This window comes from Solea solea, chromosome 7 (genome assembly GCF_958295425.1).
Source record: "Solea solea chromosome 7, fSolSol10.1, whole genome shotgun sequence".
NCBI classification, from domain to species: domain Eukaryota; kingdom Metazoa; phylum Chordata; class Actinopteri; order Pleuronectiformes; family Soleidae; genus Solea; species Solea solea.
This window is the reverse complement of record NC_081140.1, coordinates 6,999,451-7,021,028: the sequence shown is the minus strand read 5'-3', so window position 1 is coordinate 7,021,028 and position 21,578 is coordinate 6,999,451. Positions and strand designations below refer to the sequence as shown.

Here is a 21,578-nt window from a genome sequence, read left to right as displayed (position 1 = left end):
CGGCCTGAGGCTCAGCTGAGGTCATCTCTGATTTTTATCTTATTTTACTTTTATATTTCTGCCAATATTTTGGTTCGAAATTCCTTTTCAAACTATGATTTTGACTAGTCTGTATTGTTTTATTTTGTTGGTATTATGAAGCATTAATAAAGTTATAAAATAAAGCTATTATTTTCATTGTCATTGTTGTATTAAGGCAAATGAAAGTGGAGATTGTAACTTGGCTCACTCCTGTCATCTGGTGGCCAAGCATGGAAGAGGGCATCATCATAGAAGAAGCTGCTGCTCTCTTTGCTGAATTTTAATATTTGTTTGCTGCAGGGCTTGTTTATGTTGTTTGATTTTTGTCACATCAACAATCAACAAACATATGCATCTTATTCAGCATTCTGATCGTGTCTGATTCAGGTATGAATGACACATTATTTTAGAAATCAAAAACCTCAACATGAGACAATGCAGCACATCTATATCACATATTGTTATTTTTAACTGAATTACTTCTCAGCACTGATTGATTGATTGTGGGGTTAAATGAAAGTATGCATCGCCGTGTAAATGTATATATTTATTACTTATTTAATTTATGAGTCTACATCCCGACGGTGCACCTGAATGTCGTTGTATATGGATTCTTACAATGACAATAAACTATCGAAGAAATTGCCTTTTGATCAGAATTATGAGAATCCACAACCTGAATTAGTAACATATCATTTTATTTTTCAATAAAAAAAGCAACAAATAAAAAATACTGTCGGATTCAGAGCCATTACGACAAGAAGAGGCTGTCACATACATAATAATAAATGAAAGTTAGTTTTTACAGTAGATTAAACATATTCATTATAATACAGGATTGACTGTGTGTTCATCATGTGCTTGTTTGCGCAGAACTCACAAAACATGGAACACGTGGTTGTTGCAGTGTCTCTAGTTATAAAAGCCTCTCCAGTACCAGCAGGTACAGTTGAGGCCTGCAGCTATGAGCAGGATGACCACAAGGGTGATTAAGAGTCCAGTGCCGATGATAGTGGCGACGACAGCCCAGACAAGCGTCCTCTTGGACATGTCGATCAGAGGGGCCCTGAGGGCCATGCGCGACCTCCGCGCCCGCCGCCGGTCCTGAGGAGGATACCGAGACAGGTTGACGTTCTCCATGCCCAGAGAGCGGATCAGACACGCCCTCTGGTGGCTGAGCTGGTCAAAGCTGTGTTTGCCATGGTAACGGCCCATACCACTCTGACCTGGAGAAGGCACAAACAAGTGTGTGTCATGTGTTTTCAAGATGATATAAGATTGTCCTCTCATTTAATAGATGAAGCCAGTCGCACTGTTCTCTGATTAACCTACTAAGTGTATTTTCTTCCTTTGTCGGTTCTATTTGACTTGATTTGAATGAAACTTTTTTTTTTTATCATTTTTAAACGTTACACACTACAGCAGGAATATTCAATTAATTAGGAATCGGGGGCCAGTTCATGAAACTAAGGCAAAATAAGGGGCCGCAAAATGAGTAATTGCTGTAACGTATGAAGAATTGACATATCTCTAGTTGTCATTTATTTCATTTAACTGACAAACAACTCCAACCCTAAGTGCACTAACAAAACAAAACAAACATCCATAGTGTGCCTAAATTAAATTAAAACAACATAATACTACCTTTAACAATAAGCACTTGATCCATTTTTAGCCATTTTAGGAAAGAGATGAATGACAGTCCCTCAGTTGACCTCTCTTTACAATGCCAGTGATAAACAGTTCCTCTGCTCTAAATCCTCAGCCAAACACAGACACACAGGTAAGGATATATTTATAGTTCTCCGGTTTCCTCCCACAGTCCAAAAACATGCAAATTCGGGGATGAGGCAAAGAAGATGGATGGATGGATAAATAATGCTGACATGGGCACAGATAATCTTTTTAAATAAATAAGATTTTTACATTTTTAACAAACCCAACTGCATGATTATGTGCACCCATGTCTAAACACGTCAGAGTCAAACTCACCAACACCTCCGAATGGGAGCGAGCTGAGTGTGTAGTGCATCATTACATCATTGACCGTCACTCCTCCACTCGTCGTCTCACCAATCATCTTTTTTGCAGCCTTTAAGAAACAGGAAACAGAGGAAAAGACAAACGTAAAGAAATCTTTTCTGAAAGCACGTGTCATATCTGTGTTTGTCTGCTGGTTCCGCTCACCTTTTTATCAGAGCAGAAGATGTACATGGCCAGGGGTTTCTCTCGCTCGTTGACGAAGCGAATGGCGTCATCCATGTCGCTCACAGTCACTATGGGCAGCAGAGGGCCAAAGATCTCCTCCTGCATCATCCTGGAGTGTGGAGGCACGTCCTTCAGCACCGTCGGGGCTTTAAGTGCAGCATTAACACAGTCATCACACAGGAATACGCACCAGATACGACTGTGTGACTGCTGCAGGTGGACAAAGTGTCTCTACCTATGTAGCACTGTGATGCGTCACTCTGTCCTCCCAACACAGGAATATAACCTTCCATCAGACTCATCACTCTGTTGAAGTGGCGCTGGTTGATGATTCGTCCGTAGTCAGGAGAGCATTTTGGATCAGCGCCGTAAAACTCCTGAGACAGATTTACAATGTCCTGATAGAGCAGATTTACATTTACACCGTGTCATGTGGGCTCAGAGAAGCTCAGAGGTGAAACGTTACCAGCAGAGTTTTCCGGATGCTTTCCACCACTTGGCCCTGGATGCAGGGTTCACACAGGATGTAGTCTGGAGCGATGCAGGTCTGACCGCAGTTGAGAAACTTTCCCCATGTGATGCGACTGCACACAAACCAGACATGGAAGCACAGATTAACAGTGACTGACACACAGAGCATACACACAAGTGTTTTAATGCTGTCACTCTCAGTCAGGTTCATACGTGTGCGTCACTAGACTTTAAAAAGTCCTCTAACACGCTTGGTAACCCATCACATTGTGGTACCACCTTACAGTCAGACGACTAGCCTTATAAAAAGAAACTCATACACTCTAAAACCTCCTAATATATATTCAAATGAATGTAAACACAAAGAATATGAGCTGCTGCCCTCTGGTAGGAGGTTTAGAGTTCCTCGCTGCAGACTGAACAGATTCAAAAACTCATTTATTGTGTATTACACACCATTAGGGTCATTTTAATATCTGTTGTATTGTATTTATATCATATTGTAGGCTATATGTTGTTGTTTTTTTATGACTGGTGCATGGGTGAAGGCCCCAAGACAAATTTCGCACTGGTGGGACAATAGAGTCTTAATCTTTATCATAAACTGTGGCAATCAATCAATCAAATTTGATCAATCTCAAACCATGTACAGTATATTATAGAAAAATTCATGTAAAGCATTAACTACCAACATCAGCATGTGCCTTTGAATGGTGCAATATCCTCACTGATCCTTCTCTTGTTGCATTGTAACACTAAAGCAGATGTTCATGAAGTCCTAAATTACTCCTTAACAGGATTGCAGACACTTATTATGAGTGTTTAGCGGCTGCTCTGATGTCTGTGGACAAGCTAAACCTCTAGAGGGCAGCAGAGTCATCATTTTGAATCGGTGCAAGATACAGTACAATACACAATTCTGTATTCAGAGCCCAAACCACAGGGTTAAACTGTCTAAACAACGAGGGTTGACAACTGCTGCCGATGTGTGGTACTCAGGAGAGCATTACCGGCAGGCCACTCGGATGTTGCATTTCTTGTCGATGTAACAGGGACACTTTCCTCCCAGTTCCAGGGTGACTGGGGTGAGGTGCTGAGCTGCAGCCTCCATCACCAGTTTGCCAACAGAGCTGCTTCCTGTGTAGAAGACGTGGTCGAACCTCAGCCTCAGCAGCTCCTGGGTCTCTGACACTCCACCTGTTACTACTGGATACAGCTCCTGGAAACAAGCAGCATGAACAGGAAAGTCTGTCAGTGGCTCCGGCTCACCTTTCTGATAAAGATTCAGTTCTGATTAAATTGTAAGTCTGCTTATGCTCCTGTACAAGAGAAATTCAGTGTTTTTTAGCTTGTAGGGATTTCAAAAACCTCCTGGCAAAAATTCCTGATGTCTCCTACTTGCCTATCACTTGTAGCTTCTAAGTACAGGCAGCACACATAACCCAGTCTACTGAATTATACATGCAAGATGCTGACTATATGCACGTAGCTCATGCAGCCACACTTCCACACAAAAAAAGTCTTAACTGTCACTTTAAGAGCAGCGCATGTTCAAAAATAGCAAAAACTGTGTTTTAATGCAGCTCAAACTCAGCCAAGTCTTAAGAGTCTCTATAAAACATTCCGCAGAATAATAAATACAGGTCATGTAAACTGTGCAAACATGATGCCCTGATGAAAACTGCAAGGTAAAACCAGTGGGAAAAATATTGTAAATTGACCTTAAGTTTGCATTGCTTCGTTTATGCTATTTAAAAAAAATTACAGTTTGAAATATTCCAGGTCATAGTAAAGGGAAGATTTTGACCCCTAAAAAGAGTCAAACTAACTGGCCTATATTGTCAGAATACAATAAAATAACACAGTTTTGTTGCCTCAAATGTGTTATTTTTGTCCAGGGCCATGATGATCTTTAAATACTGTATTATACATGACTGTAATTGGTTAGTTGGTAGAGCTGAGTAGAGCTCAGTAGAGCCGAGTAATGCTAGAACTGTATAATGGAAAAGTACCATAACATTATAAATCAATGGAGAATTAGGCTAATTTTTCACCAATGGCAATTCAAGAGAATACAAGTTTGAGACACTTCCACATTGGCTTCAATTTGCAAATACAGAGAGATCTATTTTTACAGTCATTTTATCTTGTTTTTCAAGAACTGAAAAACAAGATAAAGTGCCACAGATAAAGTGACTGTAATGAAGCCACAAGGGTTACATTAACCCATCTCTAAAAAGTGTGGATACAAGCCCCTGAGCTCAAAGGGAGACTTCTCTTGCAGTGACCTCACTGCCTGAGAATCAGAATACTGTGTTTCACCAGGCTTTGCCATGACAGAAGCTATACGAGCATTGTTCAGACCTTGTCCAGATAGCGGGACAGCAGCGCCCGCAGCAGCAGGGAAGAATACTCGCTGAGCTCTGACGGCTTCACCACAGCTGCGTTGCCTGCAGAGACAGAACAAAGTTTTTCTGTGAATGGGATGAGATCAGTGTGTGACGCAGAGCAACACAGGCAGGGGCTGAGAATGCAGCGCTGCATGGGCTGGTTTACAGTTCACAGCACTGTCTTTGAGTTGTGATACTTTTATTGGCAGGATATAACCGTTACCTCACAATATTATAATTATAAAGTTTATACAGCATTTCCTCGAAAACAGTTAAACAGTTATAAAGTGCTTTAAAATTTAAAAGAAAGAAAGTAGCGGAAGCAGACGAAGATCTTACACCTCTGCCAATGCTGCTCAGGTTTTTACAGCTCTGTACTTTATTTCTTGAGATTATGCTGCTCAAAGACAAACACACTCAAAGCTTTAAATAATATGCAAAATGTCATAAAGCACAAAAGCTTTCAAAAGTGAATAAAAAGATAAAACTGTATTTCTAGAAGCCCAGACAGTTCCATCACCTATCATCTCTGTGACTGTTGGTTGTGGAAAAAAACAACAACAATATGATGAGCTGAAAGGTTCTAAAGCTAAAGAATAAAAGGTTATTCATTTAAAAATAATACCAATTCTAAAGGTAACTAACAGAAACAGCAACAACCTCTGTACAGTCCCTTAAATTTGATGACCCCCAATTGAGATTAGTAAGCACGCTGATCGCTGATAAGCCAACAATAACAACACAGCTTTACCAGCTTCAGGTCCTGGATAACAGAGGAACCTGTGACCTAGACTCTGGATCTCTGCCCATACCATTGTCATAATGCATATAGACCACATGCACACAAAAATTTCATTAAAACAATTAATTATTCTGAATGTTCATGTAAATATTTTCACCACTATTCAATCGGAGATAGCACAGTTTTGTTGTTGTTGCTGCCATAACCTTGTTTTTGTAAGAACAAGTAAGAGTGGCAGAGGTATACTTTATAAGCGTTGGTTCACCACCAAGAATTTAGATGTTCTTTTGTATTTGTATTTTTACTACTACTGAAAATAAACCAAAAATAAATCACTATATATCTACTCTACTACCTGCACTGCACAACCTAAGCACTACTCTGTGGACACATGAAGGTTCCTACCTGCAGCTATAGCACCAATCAGGGGCAGCAGAGTGAGGGCCCATGGGTAATTCCATGCTCCAATGATGAGCACCACCCCCAGAGGCTCTGGCTGTATATAAACCTCATCTGATATAGTGAGGACGCTCTTGTCCACAGGTCGAGGAGCTGCCCACTCTGCCAGCTTCTCTATTGCCAGACCGATCTCATTCTCAATGCTGATCAGCTCCAGCAACGGTGTGTCATACTGGCTCTGTAGAAAACACAGCATTTGGTCATCTACGAGACTTAGAAGTACATCACCTGCAACATTCAGCTGTACCTGCTGTTTGCACTCACCCTGTTGATGTCCTGTTTGAGAGCAGTGGAAATCTCAGTCTCTTTCTCAGTGATCATCCTCTGCAGAGCATTGAGCTGCTGCAGCCTGAACTCTAGAGGCCGAGTGCGGCCGCTCAGGAAGGCCTCCCTCGCCCGCTGCACCGCCTGCCTCTCCATGTCCACACTGAACCACAGGAGAGGACAGGTGTCACTGCGGCGTGAACAACAAACCACTTCAAGAGAATTTACACACTGGAATCCGAAAACAGGAGAAATTCCTAGAATAACATTCCTGTATATTCTCTGTAAATCATATACAGTAAACTAAGTCTGAGACCACGTTCACATGGAATATTAAATATACAGTGCACAACATTAAATATAGAGCAAAGAGTGAGAATTAAGTCTGGTAGTCAAGTGAGACTAGACCACTCTTTAAACACAATGTTAATGTCAATTCTACACTCTATACAAGAAAATGATTTCATGAGAAGTTTGAGGACTTTATCTCTCCATCTATCTGGAATTTCTCTAGTAGATACAAATCAGGGATAACAGAGGGTATTTAAAGGGAAACAATCCACTGTATACAGGATACAAGAAATTAGGTTAACTAAAACAAAGCATTTACATTGTACAATTAGCATCGTCTTTATAAATAGGCAGATAAATAAACAAATACATTTATGTTATATGTTTGTTTTTAAACACATCAACATCCTCTGCCCTCTTTATAAATGATTGTATCATTAGTTCTGAAGCAGAGAGGTGGAGCAGTCAAATGTTTTCATTGGCCCACATCAATAATCACCATAATAGAATATTTTTCCATAATCCTCGCGTGTTATTATTTGCAACCATCGTCTCAGCTCAGTCGTTTGAGGTGCATCATTTTCACTATGACAAAGAGTGTGGAGTACTTCATTATTATTACTATTTGTTATTTTTTCCAGTAAAGTGCAGGTGCATAACACTTAAACTGCAGTCTATGAGTCCCATGCTGGGAAAGAGAACTGTGGAATGTGATTATAGAGGAGTTGTACTTACCTCAGTGCAGAGCAGCTTCTCTGTGAAACGCTGTGTCAGTGAGCTCCGTCTCGACTCTGATATAAGAGCAGCTCAGATGTCAAACACGCTTCTGCCTCACTGACTCTCACCGGCAGCCACAACAGCCACTGCAACAAAGAGACCACCCCCCCCCACACACACACACAGTGCACAACTATATATTCAGTCATAAACATGCACAGGGTAACTGCTGTAGCTCACTGGCGTGTGCTCCTTTTTTACAGCCTTTAGTTGAGCGAATCTTTAACTCCTGCCATCATGATTGTCAGTGTATGATAACTATAATACAACTGTGATATTAAAGTACAATAACAGCATATCTGGTAATAAAAGAACAACAACCTTGGCATCTTGTAAACAATATTCCATTACTAAGATATTCAGCACAACAGTAACAAAGTCACACAAGCGACACAATGAATTATAATAACAATTTTGATGTTTAATTTGACAGTGAAATGTGATAAGTACACAAAGTGAAGTAACAGACGTGGCTTTATAAAAGCACATGATGATGCACTGTGATGAACGTCCACACTGCAGGTAGTGTGTGTAGTTACGATAATTAAATTAGCACTGACTGCAAATCTCCATTGAGGAGTTCAATTTAAAGTGTTACAGATTTAATTTGCATAATGTTAACTTAAGAAGATTAAAACTATAAAAGCAGCTTAAGGTGCAACAGAGATGAAATGTAAAAATCAAGTTTCCACAGACTTCAAATCTGTTTAATATGAGGTCATGTATGAAATGATCTGGACCGATAAATGTCAGGTGTGGCCAGTTTCACTGAGGGTCAGGAGTCCGTGTTTCTGTTCCAGGGTCAGAGTCTAACACACACCACGGTTTGCGTTTGTCAGCCTCTGCGCAGGAACCGCTGCAGGAAACACAAGACACCAAACATAAAGAGAGACACCACACAGATAACAGACACTTTAACTGTTCACTGAGCACAACATGTGTGCATGTCAGCAAACAAAAAGTGGGGGTGACCCAAACAAAAGAGGCCATTTAACCTATGACAGTGAAGCATGCTGGGTAATTAAAGAGAGGGTAGATGAGGGGGCAGTGGGTGTTTGATTTCCTGGACAACACCATGCATTGTCTGCTGCAGACAAAGCCATTGTTGTGTGAGGGTACAGGACTGTGGGCCTGGGGTATGTGAGGCAGAGTACTCATATCTGGATGTCTTGGGAAAATCTGTTTGTCATTATTGAAATCATTTAAAAGCCTGTAAACAGTCACAGGACAAAAGGGCCACTGTTGGATTACATGAATTACATTCTCCTATTCATGACACATGACTTGTTATTTGAAACATTAATCTTCCCTGCTACTGAGGCTGCACAATAACTTCATAATACGTAATTAATTTTCCTATATCAATTTAACAAAGGCTCAATGTGCAAACATACTTTGAGACAACACATAATGCTATAAGTGATTGGTGAAATGCTTGTTTAACAAGTGTTTATTATTATTTTACTGGTTCCTTCAATTTACACTCCGACTATGTGACTTTTTAATCCATGATTATCAACATTGACTATTTAATTTTTTATTTTTTTTAATGTGATGACATATTTGACCATACTGTCCTGTCTGGCTGAGTGTGGTCCCATCAGTCTTTTATCTTGTCTGCACTGAATATCAGTGACTAAACACCTGGGTTCAGGGCTTGGGTCAGACAGTGGAAAACTGAGGAGAATGAATCATTAATAAAGAAACAGCACTTACAAAATCTTGTCCTTTTAGTCTTTAGTGACACCTAAAGGTTGTCAGGCAATTTGCTTCACATGTGTCTATAAGGTCAAAGGCAGAACCGTGTTATCATGTGACTACATATGTACATGATGTCCCTGTCACAAAAGGTATAGGGATGTACATATGAGAAATGTATGTCTGCTTATGAAAACATGTCAGTGGGCAGCTGCTTTGCCTTAAGAATCAAGTAAAACATAGTTTCCTAACTTCACAATAGTAGCTCTCTCATTGTTTTAGTTCATGGACATGTTTACTGAATCTGTTTCTAACTCAATCATTTCATTGCTGAAGCATATTTAAAATACAGTGATGTTAAACCAGCAGTGACTGGGGAAGGATTGCTTTATTGTTTGATGTGTCTATTTTTTAATTGCTTTGAATTTGTACTATTATTTAATATTTTAATACATTTACTTAATACTTGTTTGTTTACTTTCTTTTATCTTGTGTTCATTGATGTACCCTTTTGTCTGCCCTGCATTGTTGATATATCTTATAAACTTATAAATTCTTATAAATCAAAATACAGTTAGCAGACATCCTGGTTTGTCTTGTCTGTCCCAGTTTCAAGATGAGTGTCCAGAGCCCCAACAAATAACTGTAAAACACTAAAATGTCCTGGTCCAGGTCAAATGTCACTCAACTATTGTGACCACTATTGTGATTACCAAAAAGCTGCAGGATGTCCACTCATGTCTTTGTAAGTTATTGTGTTCTGCATACACAATAATAATAACATTGTGATAATGCTGAATTCAATCTATGGCCTCATTAAAGATGTAGAAGGCAGGAAAAATGTTGATTAGTGTGAGTCTCATCTCCAACTCTCCATCTGTGCTCCACACATAATGAAGCACATTTTATTGGGTTTATTGTCCAACTCTCTTTGAGATGCATTTTCCTTTTATTAGGTTTCTTATCAGCATGTGAAGTTATGACACACTATATTTCTGCAAAGCTGTAAACAGAGCCTAGAGAAGGAGCAAAAATCTTGTTCTATCTGTCAGATTACTAGTTTGACATTGTGCTGAAAATGCTGGACAAGGTTGTTAAGTTTATGTTGCTTTACCTGCACCGCAATCGCTGCTATGGCAGTGAATAGGGTGAGCAGTGCCATGCGGCGCAGTCTGCACATGTTGACCTGCTTGACGAGGAAAAAACGAGCCCAGCCCATTTTCCTGGCAGTGTGTGGAGGATACCGCATGTTGTTCACCACCTCCATCTTCAGCTTCTTGATGAGACAGCTGCGCAGGTGGCTCAGTTGATCGAAGCTGTGCCGGCCACGGTAGCAGCCCATACCGCTGTTCCCTGAGGAGGCAGTAAGAAGAGCATCTCAGCTTTGTTCCTGCACTTAAAAATGTGTATATATATATGTACATACTGGGTTTTTTTTACAGTCACACACACTCACCAACTCCTCCGAAGGGCAGAGTATTGACAGTGAAGTGGACCAGACAATCGTTAGCCAGCAGAGCACCACTAGATGTCTCAGCAATCATCCTTTTGATCAGCTGTTTGTCAGAAGAGGGGAGTCAGGATGAGTCAGACAGACAGAAAAAGTCACACACCAAAACCAGGGACACAAAGGCCCTGTTCAGAACCTTGTATCATCACCTGGTATTAAAATGCGTCCTGGGTGAGTCTGAGATCAGAGTCTGATCTCATGTGGTCACAGCACAACAAACGTACTGTCTGATGATCAGAAAAAACACCTGACTGTAAAGATGTGTCTACTGTGTGTGTATGTGTGTCTGCACGAGTGACAGAGAGACAGAGGAGAAAAGAGATAAGAGGAAGGTGATCAGTGCTGAAATTGTGGCAGAGGATGCAAATAAATTAAGATATGGACACACTTATTTTTGTAACAAAATACTGTGAAACTATTGCTGATCAGACGTCAGGTGAGGAGGAGGTCTCTCCTGAAGACAGACTGCAGGCAACCTGCCGAATCCAAGGAGACATGCAGAGGAGAAAATCTGTGTATTGGCCGTGTAGGTCTGACTCCGCCTCCATAGATGGCACTGTATCTCTCTATAAACTACTGCGTATTGAATCAGCTTCTTCTTTTATGTCACAGAAAAACAAACAGCGAACGGCAAGATGGATGGAGAGATGGATCATGCTGCGGTTCTGTATGTTCTGTAACTGTTGTACATGTTAACTGTGACACACATTAGACCGAGCATGGCTCTTGTGGTTGCTGTGTTGTCTGAAGGAAGACACCACCGCCATATGATATCTGGCAACAGTACCGCAGCTTATACGCCGTCTCCTTCTACCTACGAGTCAAAGACAAAGCCAAGTCCGACTCCAGTCTGACTTAGCATATACATGCAGGAGAAATTGGACTATGAATCTCAATTACCAGGTATGTTAGTGTGATTAAGACTAGCTTGACTAACGTGTTCACATGACATTAAGAAAACCAAATTATTGCCTTAGTCCGACCAAAATTGGACTTTGAACGTGCATGTAAACGCACTGAGGGACACAACTGGTGATGGTGATTTTACCTTGTTGTCATTGGTGAAGACATAGACCACCAGTGGCTTCTCTCTCTCGTTAATGAAACAAATGGCCTCGTCTACACTGTTCACTGAGATGATGGGCAGGATTGGACCAAAGATCTCCTCCCTCATCACTTTAGATGTCCCTGTAACGCCTGTGAGCACAGTTGGGGCTGAATGGAGGACAAAAAGAAACAAAGAGTCAGTTTGAGGGGATGAAATCTCATGATTTTACTCTTGTGACAACATTTATTTTATAGACTTCTTTTGCTTCATTACTAAACATGATAAATTATGAAATCTGTGTTTTTTTTTACCAAAAGCATACATTTTTCTTTATTATTATTACTTCTGCCAAGTAAGTGCTGTTATCGGACTGTCTGTTAACCAATTTCCATGAAATGTTATAATAAATTAACTTTTGTTGTGTTGGCAGCTGTATGTGCTGTCAGACAGATAGTGAAGAAGCACATGCTGCAAGAATGGAAACAGGTTTTTGTGCATGTTTTAATGCCTTAAAAACTTGGTAACTAACAGTCTTTCTCTGAAAGTAACACCATGACATTGTTGTTTGCTGAGCAACAGCGCCCTCTGCATCTGGGAGTGGTGCTTTTCAATCCATGAACATGCCAGTAAAAGCTACCTGAAGCTGAAGAATAACACAATAGATCCAGTTTCTTCCAATTTAAAGCATGCCAGCACTGCAGCACAATAAGCAGTATCAAGGCTTTTCACCTACCTATGTAGCACTGAGATTCATCACTATCTCCACCAACAGCAACTGTGCTGCCCTCCATCAATCCCACGATCCTCTTTAAGTGCCTCTGGTTGATAATGCGTCCATAGTCCTCAAAGGTCTTTGGATCATCGGTGTAAAACTCCTGAAATATGTCACATTCAACATATATTTAAGTTTCAACTAATACAGAATCATACTTCTACCATAAAACATGGATTTATAAGAGAAAGAAGCAGCAAAGGGAAAGTCTTCAGTCCTGATGTCCAGGAAAATGAAAATATCTTCCTTAGATCTTTTTAATGTCAGATAAAAAAATATTTAAAATATCATTTTTTCCATACCAACCTTAATATTCTTCTTAATCTCTTCTACTACTCTGCTCTGGATGGAGGGTTCACACAGGATGTAGTCTGGAGCAATGCATGTCTGACCACAGTTGACAAATTTCCCCCATGTGATGCGACTGTATTGGGAGACAACAAACAGAAATGGTGTCACGTCTGAGAGGTACATCTTTTACATGAGCTGCTGAATAGCAAAAAAAAACCAGCTGATATTTGCTGTGTATGATACCATGTGGACCTCGTGGACCTCCACAATGAGACTGACAAATTAAAAAAGCTGTATAACAAGGAGATGTTGTGAAAGGCTAAACAAATATTCTTCTGTGTGAGTGACAGGCTGGTAAGATCCACTCAACATCATCTTGATTCCAGCAGTACCAGGAGCAGGCGTTAACTCCAACAGTTAATAACACTAACCCTCATCATAAACAGATGGATAGAGACGTTTATTGTCATTATCTGATGACAATCTGCTATGTCATTGTATTTAAAGTTACAGTCAATGAAATACTGTGATTTAAATCTCTGTTATGTGTCGGCTCTATATTCTGGCAGCTATCACTGATCTAGAGTCTTCGACCACTGACATGGGTCCCTCAGTCTCAGGTTCTGACACACACTGACAGCCACTGGGAGCTAAAAAAGTCCTTCAGTTATCATCAGTTAAATCAGTTAAAAACGACACTGACCGACATGCGACAGTGATGTCACAGTTCTTGTCGATGTAACAGGGACTCTTCCCTCCCAGCTCCAGAGTGACTGGTGTGAGGTGGCGAGCTGCAGCCTCCATTACCAGTTTACCAACTGTGCTGCTTCCTGTGTAGAAAATGTGGTCAAATCTCTGCTTCAGCAGCTCCTGGGTCTCAGTCACTCCACCTGTCACCACTGGGTACAGCTCCTGGAGAAGGTATATGCAGCCATTAAAACTCCATTTGCAATCACAGTAAATGTAGATGACAGTAAAAGGAACACAGTGGGAGACTCACTTTGTCTAGATACTGAGGGAGGAGGTCCTCCATGAGCTTGGCAGAGTGTGAGCTGACCTCTGATGGCTTTATTACAGCTGCATTACCTGAGAGAGGAGGGAAAACTCATAGATCAGACAACTGAGTGCTATAAGAGTGTGCTTTGCATGTTATTACATCATAGTGGCATGTTAATGAGAATCTTTAATTCATTATGCTCAAGTACAAATATGCTGTGTTTGTGCTGAGTGAGGGGGAAGACGGAGCAGGAGGTAGATGGACTGGTGCTGTACAAAGCAGAGGTTGTACCAGTCTGGTCCACTATGGTGAGCCACAAGGCACAGCTTTCAACAATTCGACAATTACCTATGGTCAAGAGCTTTGGGTAATGAACAAAAGGGTGAGCTCATAGATTCAAACAGCTGAAATTACTTTCCCATTTCTTTGCTGGGGCCTCAGCGTCCGATATAAAGTGAGGATTTCAGAATTTGGGCGGGAGCTTGGAGTAGCTGCTCATTCATGTTTCCAGCATCTGATTAAGATGCCTCTTGGGTGCCTCCTGCTGGTGGTTTTCTGAGCACCAATTATGTAAAGTTATGAGTTAAATATACAGTCGCTTCCTGTTTTTGTGGCAAAATGTGGATATTCATATACTTCCTATGGCTACTCAATATACCTACAATATAATAAATTAAATCTAACAAACCTTTGGTAACACTTTACATAATAACAAAGTAAACATGTACAGTTTGTTAATACTTTTGTAATTTGGAGGTAATATCATCCAATTTCCACATGAGTAAAAGCAATGGTAACAGCGCGATAATATTGCATTTGCAATAATTCTTTTAAATGATAATGAGAATTACTATAAGCTACACCAGTCTTACAACTTCACATGAAAATGTATGTGAATGTAAATGAATAATTATTATATCATAAAGTTAAAATGCATCCTCTCTTGTGTCCTACTGATAACAATAAAAACAAGATGAGATTACCACAATATCGCTTCCCTATTAAATAATGATTACAATACTATAACTGTATTATGAGTGTTATCCAAAGTTTGATTAACACACTGTAGAACCTGATAATGTAATAAATCCCTGATAATGTAATAACCGATAATGTATTAAAAATTTGCACTTGAGTCCATTGAAAATTTAATAAAACCTGATAATGTAATAACTTCCCGATAATGTAATAAAGTGAATTTCCCAATAATGTAATACACTTTTTACCAACCAAAGTATTACATTAACGGGAGGTTATTACATTATCAGGTTAGCCTTCATTTCGCAGGTCCTGATAATGTAATAATTCCCCAATATTGTAATAATTTAACAGCAGACCACCCGTTACTTGGGTTCAAGTGGTGATACTGTGTAAGCAACGCAAGCTCGAGAGCTCTAGCGCCACCAACAGGACAAGGTTGGACATGCATGTATGTACATCAACTTTTGACTTGTTCATCCATTTTTCACAAAAACGATGTATCACTGGAACCCTTGGGCCAAGCCGAGTTCAACGCATCCTTAATGTTTTTTTCGGCCATATTTGATTTTCTGCCATCTTTGATTTGATCCATAACCTTTTAAAGGCTTCTCTTGTCACACATTTTGTGTAATCTTCTCAAAACATGGTTCAGATGATCTTCAGACCATGCCACACAAATGCATTCAAAATCTTGAAATTCAAAGGCACTTGGCCGTGGCAGCCAATCAAACATGACGTTGAGGTCACCAAACAGGAAGTAAGCCAATTTCTCTGCAAGCCTTTAACATAGTTAATCAAACTTGGTACATAGATTCATGACATCATCCTGGGGATACCACAAAAAATGGTGACCTTTGACCTCTGGGGGCGCTGTGTTTAAACTGTTTACTTAAAGGAGACATATTATACCCTATTTCCCAAGTTAAAATAGTTCCCTGGTGTCCTAATGAACATGTCTGTGACATGCTTTGGTCAAAATACCATAAGGATGAAGCACCATAGCAGTTCAATAACCCTGCTAAACCCGCCCCTTTCAGAACGCTCGGTTTTGTGCATGGTCCCTTTATATGCAAATGAGACACAGGCAAACACACACCAACTTCTTCCAGGGGGATTCTGATTTGTCCTTTTTACAGCGCTCACTCGCTCAGCTCCTGTTCCCTCCGCTTCATTCCTCTCCCCCTCCCTCCACTAGTTCTCTGACAATATCAACATGGCAGCGTGCACGGAAAACAGCGAGAGTGGCGTCACAGGAAGAGACGTCCTACACAAGGATCAAGCCGAACACTGCCAAACTGTAAATCAGTTAAAAAGACTTAGGGACAGCACCACTGATCGCTGCATAAACTGCTGCTGTATGTGACTGTATCAGACTGAGTCTGTGCTCCGGTCATGGGGGACGTACTGAACAAATATTTTTAATTAGGACGTGTCAGAATGGTCAGTTATGAGCTCTATTTGACCTTTTTTTGCTGACTTTATCCGGCACATTAGCTTCATATATAAAATCCTCTGAGGCTGGAAGTTTGTGTAAAACACTGTGCTCTACTGTGCAGCCACCAACAGCACACTTGTCCCTCTGCGTTGACATAATACCGCTCTTCCTCCCTCGCCTGCACTCTCACATTTTATAGGGACAAGGTGGAGCTAAGGTGGAGCTAAGGTGGAGCTCTCGAAGTAAACTTACTGGTGGGGTGGTAACATTCGCGCTGAAATGCGCATGCTGCCGTCATAAGCGCAGGGAATTCAACATCGAGCGTTTTATCGCCTATACTTACACTAAGGGGGACCACTTAAAAAGGACTGAGTATTCTTTTTCCACACTTTGGCGACTGGTAGGGCCTCCAGAGTCAAAAATATAAGTATTAAAATGATTAAAAAGTTGATTTTGCATTATATGTCCCCTTTAATTTCAACACACAACCGTACACACACAACTCACAAGTAACTTATATCCAGAAGAGCAACCTCATTTTAAAGCCATCATTTTAGAACTTAGAACTCTATGGTTGATGTCTTCATCATGACTATTTTTAACATGGATTTGAACTTTCTTTCGGCATCCAGGCTCTCCAAGCACAAGCATTTGAACTGGATGGAACATGGTAACATCAGTTTCATAATTAATAAGTAATAGATTGACTGTGATATGATCACACTCACTGTGATTATAATGCTCTTATAGAGGTCAAAGGTCACCAAGTTATTCGTACATCATCAGGATGGGGGTCATAAGACTATGTGCCAAGTTTGGTTTGGATAAATAAAAACCTTGCAGAGCTATGAGCTAACTTCCTGTTTAACATCCCCCCAGAGGTCAAAGGTCACCAAATGATGATGTCATGAATCTATGTACCAAGTTTGGTTAAAATATGTTAAAGGGTTGCAGAGAAATTGGCTTACTTCCTGTTTGGTGACCTCAACGTCATGTTTGATTGGCTGCCACGGCCAAGTGCCTTTGAATTTCAAGATGTTGAATGCATTCGTGTGGCATGGTCTGAAGATCATCTGAACGATGTTTTGAGAGAGAGAGAAGCCTTTGAAAGGTTATGGATCAAATCAAAGATGGCAGAAAATCCAATTATCTGAAAAAAACATTAAGGATGCGTTGAACTCGGCTTGGCCCAAGGATTCAAGTGATACATCGTTTGTGAAAAACGGATGAACAAGTCAAAAGTTAATGTACATACATGCATGTCCAACTTTGTCCTGTTGGTGGTGCTAGAGCTCTCGAGCTTGCGTTGCTTACATAGTATCACCACTTGAACCCAAGTAACGGGTGGTCTGCTGTTAAATTATTACAATATTGGGGAATTATTACATTATCAGGACCTGCGAAATGAAGGCTAGCCTGATAATGTAATAACCTCCCGTTAATGTAATACTTTATTACATTATTGGTAAAAAGTGTATTACATTATTGGGAAAAATGCACTTTATTACATTATCGGGAAGTTATTACATTATCAGGTTTTATTAAATTTTCAATGGACTCAAGTGCAAATTTTTATTACATTATCAGGGATTTATTACATTATCAGGTTCTACACACACTATTAAAGTCTTTTAAATAATCTGCATTTGACCAGTCTGAGTTGAATCAGATTAAACTGATATAGTTTTCAGTGAGTGTACATGGAGGTATAAGTGGGTGTGTTTTCTTACCTGCAGCTATAGCTCCAACCAGCGGCTGGAGTGTGACAGCCCATGGGTAGTTCCAGGCTCCAATAATAAGTACCACTCCCAGAGGCTCTGGCATAATGTAAACCTCATCTAATAAAGTGACGGGGGTCTTTTCAACGGGCCGAGGAGCTGCCCACTCTGCCAGTTTCCCTATGGCCAGCCGGATCTCCCCCTCCAGTCCCATTGTCTCAAACAGCTCTGTCCCATGTTCACTCTGAAAGCAGAAGATGAGACAGAACCCAAAGCCTTGATCAATCCGTCAATCATTACATCAGGTTCATTCATACAGTATATGGAGATCTAATCACTCCCCCCTCCCCACGCTGTTCTGCTCTGTTTCTCTATTCAGCTTAAAGACTTAAAATCTAATCTTGCGAATAAGTGATGTTAAAACAAAGTTGGAATATTAATTCTGCTGTGCATTCTGCTGACAGAATGTACAGTTTTCTGACCCTCACAGAGTTGTTCAACGGTCCTGGAGTTACAGACCATTGGACTCCTGTAGAGTTTTGGCAGACTTACCTTGCCAAGGTCTCTTTTAACAGCATCTGCAATGTCCTTGCGTCTTTCTGAGATGAAGCGGAGCAGACTCTTCAACTGCTGGATTCTGTACTCCAGAGGTTTGGTGTTTCCTGTCCGGAAAGCCTTCCTGGCTCGTTCAACAACAAGCTGTTCTCGGGACATCTTGAAAAGAAATTAGAATCCTCTGTTAGCCAATAATCAGTTTGACATTATATGGAAAATCAAGGATAATGAAATCATTAAAAAATATCAGGTCAGTGAGAGCTAAGCTTCCATTAACTGGATTGTCTTCACTGAACCCAACATTGGCTGCTCAAGATGACCTACACCACAAATCTGGTTATCACCTGGCTCAGTTAACCCTTATCCACGTTTATGTGAGGGTGAGATAAAACCTTGATTAAGTTATACTGTATATGAAGCCAGTTAGCAGGAAAATGCAGCTTCAGCTGCTTAATCTTAGGTGTAATTGAGCCTATTTCTTTCTAAAAAAGTAATGTTTTTCAGCAGTGTCTTGAAATGCATGACAATGACACTCCAACATCATGCTATGAGATATGATGTGACAATTTAAGAGCAGAATTCCAAATGAAGAAGCATTTTATCAATAGGTTTATTAAAATTGAGCATTAATTGCCAACTATTTTTTTTTTATCAATTACATGGTTTTACTTACTAGTGATTTTTCAGCTTCTTAAAAGTGAATACTTTATGGTTTGTTTGCTACACATAACAAACAATAAAACATCATCATTTTGCAGCCTGAGAAACAACATTTTCTGAGATTTTGTGGGCCAAACAACTGATTGATTAATCGAGAAAATAATCAGCAGATTAATCCACTGTGAAAGCAATTGTTAGTTGCAGCCCTACTTTAATATTTGTAGTCAAATTTAAAAGAGCAACATGAGCATTTACATTTAGAGTTCAGGGTTAAGTTGTACAGCAGGTTAGATAAGATTTAAAGCAGTACAGGTTAGGATGTAACTGCATAGTTTTGTCTTTTTTATAGAGCGTTTTGAGCTATAACTTGAAATAGTTTCTGATATAATAAGCTACTTATGCCAGTTTTGTATAAAAAGTAGCTTGGCCATCACTGCCTAGTTGTAACCATAGGGGGGTGTGCTGCAAGAAAACTAAACAAACAGAGGACTCCTCTGCTCACCCCACCTTCACCCCAGGGCATCAGGGAACTACAGTCACCCTTACATACCAGAGGGTTTTTCTTTTTTCTTTCATCTCTGTATGTATAGCTATATATGTAATATATATATAAAAAATTAAATGCATGCTCTGGCTTGTATGTCTGCTTGGAAACATGGCAGTGCAAGTTGGCAGCCTCTGTAAAGCAAGGCCCTTACCTTAATTCTAAGGCTATAAAGCAAAACCAATTTTATTAGTTGGTGATTATACCCTACAAACATACTTCTGGGTAATCTCAATTTGGTCTGATAAACCCTCCTAACTGTAACACAATTAAACTTTGAACAGAGCACAACATAACACCAGTGTTGTGCCATAATAAGCACCCTGTCATGACGTAACCCTGTACATTCAGTTGTTTGTTTGCACATATTTGCATGTGGAATAAATTAAATATAGACATCTGTCCCTACTTTTAGCACAACAACTTTAATTTACAGTTACAATTATGTTTCATGGACGTGACAACACTCTGTGGTGCGAAGGTGTTGTTTTTCACAAGGTGAGGCATCATATGGCAAAACAGCTGGTTCTTTAGTCCTACTCCTTCAAGACGCACGCGCGCGCACACACACACACACACACACAGCTGTTCTTGTTGGGACGCTGCATTGACTTCCATTCATTTGGAGAGCCTAAACAAAGCATTAACCTAACCTTTCCTAACCTTAACCGTAGCCACAAACCTCCTCAAAAATGAGGTTCTGCTTCATTAGAACAGGGTTTTTGGTCTGCATAAGGACTACTGGTTCTAACAGGGTCAGTTTTTATGAGTTAACAAATACGCACACATACAACATACGACGAGCCTTGTCAGAACCTCTAATCCGCTTTAGCTTGGTTGCTAACAGCTAACTAAAAGACATGTTCAAGTGTTGCCAGCGACGTGGCGTTAATACAATTATAGACAGAAAACATGCTGTAACAGAAGAGTTTTACCTTTTAGCCTAACTCCGGTCGAGCCAGTTATATACAACTACGTACACAGATATAACATTCTGTTGTAACAACGGTTATATACGAACAGAGGCGTCTTCAACTGGTCACGAGTTCCGTCACTCAACAATGAACCAATCAACATAAGGCACAGTCAGCGGAGCTCCTCCCACCTACCGACGCCAATAATAATACTCACTATAGCCTGAGGTTAGATTTAAGGGCTGCAGGTTGGAATTAGTGGAACAACAGTTCAACAACAGCAGTTTAAGACTTTTCACAGCTGGAAATCCTGCCAGTGTGTTTCTGTTGTTATCATACTTGAGCCACATAAAGGCAGTGCTGTAACAGAAGTATAATGATGTACATCAGGCACAGTTTACATACTATTGTAGTATTTTCAATCCCTTTGATGCAGGACTCATCTCACAACCTCTTGGCACTTTTAATGCATCTCCTCAATCCAAACTGGATTGGACCATTTCATACACTGCTCCTGGAACTGAGGCTGTACCGCTTCATTCATTTCAATTTTATTCAAAGCTGATGGGACTCATTAAGAGCAGCACGATGCATCGAGTTTGCAAATAAAAAAAACAAAAACAGAAAACAAACAAGATTTCTTATCTTATATTTACTTATCTTCAGGATGACTCATATGTCATATGTCACCTGTATTGGTGCACAATATCTTCACATTATCAGAACACACATTAAACCTACGTGCATGGATGTTAGCTGGACATGAAACTTTGCATCATTTCCTGTACTTATCATCGTGATTTCATCAGTGATAACAAACATCAAGATCATT

General features: G+C 40.1%; 2 protein-coding genes across 3 annotated transcripts; both read right to left on the bottom strand.

The window, feature by feature from the left end:
- Positions 1-702: 702 nt before the first annotated feature.
- LOC131462663 (aldehyde dehydrogenase, dimeric NADP-preferring-like) lies at positions 703-7,931 on the bottom strand. Of its 2 annotated transcripts, none has more exons than XM_058634064.1 (10): positions 7,582-7,931; positions 6,556-6,745; positions 6,238-6,469; positions 5,065-5,150; positions 3,711-3,919; positions 2,696-2,813; positions 2,465-2,606; positions 2,209-2,375; positions 2,014-2,113; positions 703-1,247 (listed from the first exon to the last, which is right to left on the bottom strand). In XM_058634064.1, the coding sequence occupies exons 2-10, from the start codon at positions 6,709-6,711 to the stop codon at positions 934-936; spliced, it is 1,524 nt and encodes a 507-aa protein (XP_058490047.1). In that variant the 5' UTR covers positions 6,712-6,745; positions 7,582-7,931; the 3' UTR covers positions 703-933. The 2 variants fall into 2 exon arrangements, with proteins under 2 accessions (XP_058490047.1, XP_058490048.1); XM_058634065.1 differs by having other exon boundaries at positions 6,556-6,718.
- A 92-nt stretch (positions 7,932-8,023) lies between these two features.
- Positions 8,024-20,885, bottom strand: LOC131462664 (aldehyde dehydrogenase family 3 member A2-like). Its single transcript, XM_058634066.1, has 11 exons — positions 20,768-20,885; positions 18,626-18,787; positions 18,086-18,317; positions 13,943-14,028; positions 13,646-13,854; positions 12,958-13,075; positions 12,613-12,754; positions 11,880-12,046; positions 10,778-10,877; positions 10,436-10,674; positions 8,024-8,479 (listed from the first exon to the last, which is right to left on the bottom strand). The coding sequence occupies exons 2-11, from the start codon at positions 18,785-18,787 to the stop codon at positions 8,459-8,461; spliced, it is 1,476 nt and encodes a 491-aa protein (XP_058490049.1). The 5' UTR covers positions 20,768-20,885; the 3' UTR covers positions 8,024-8,458.
- Positions 20,886-21,578: the final 693 nt, after the last annotated feature.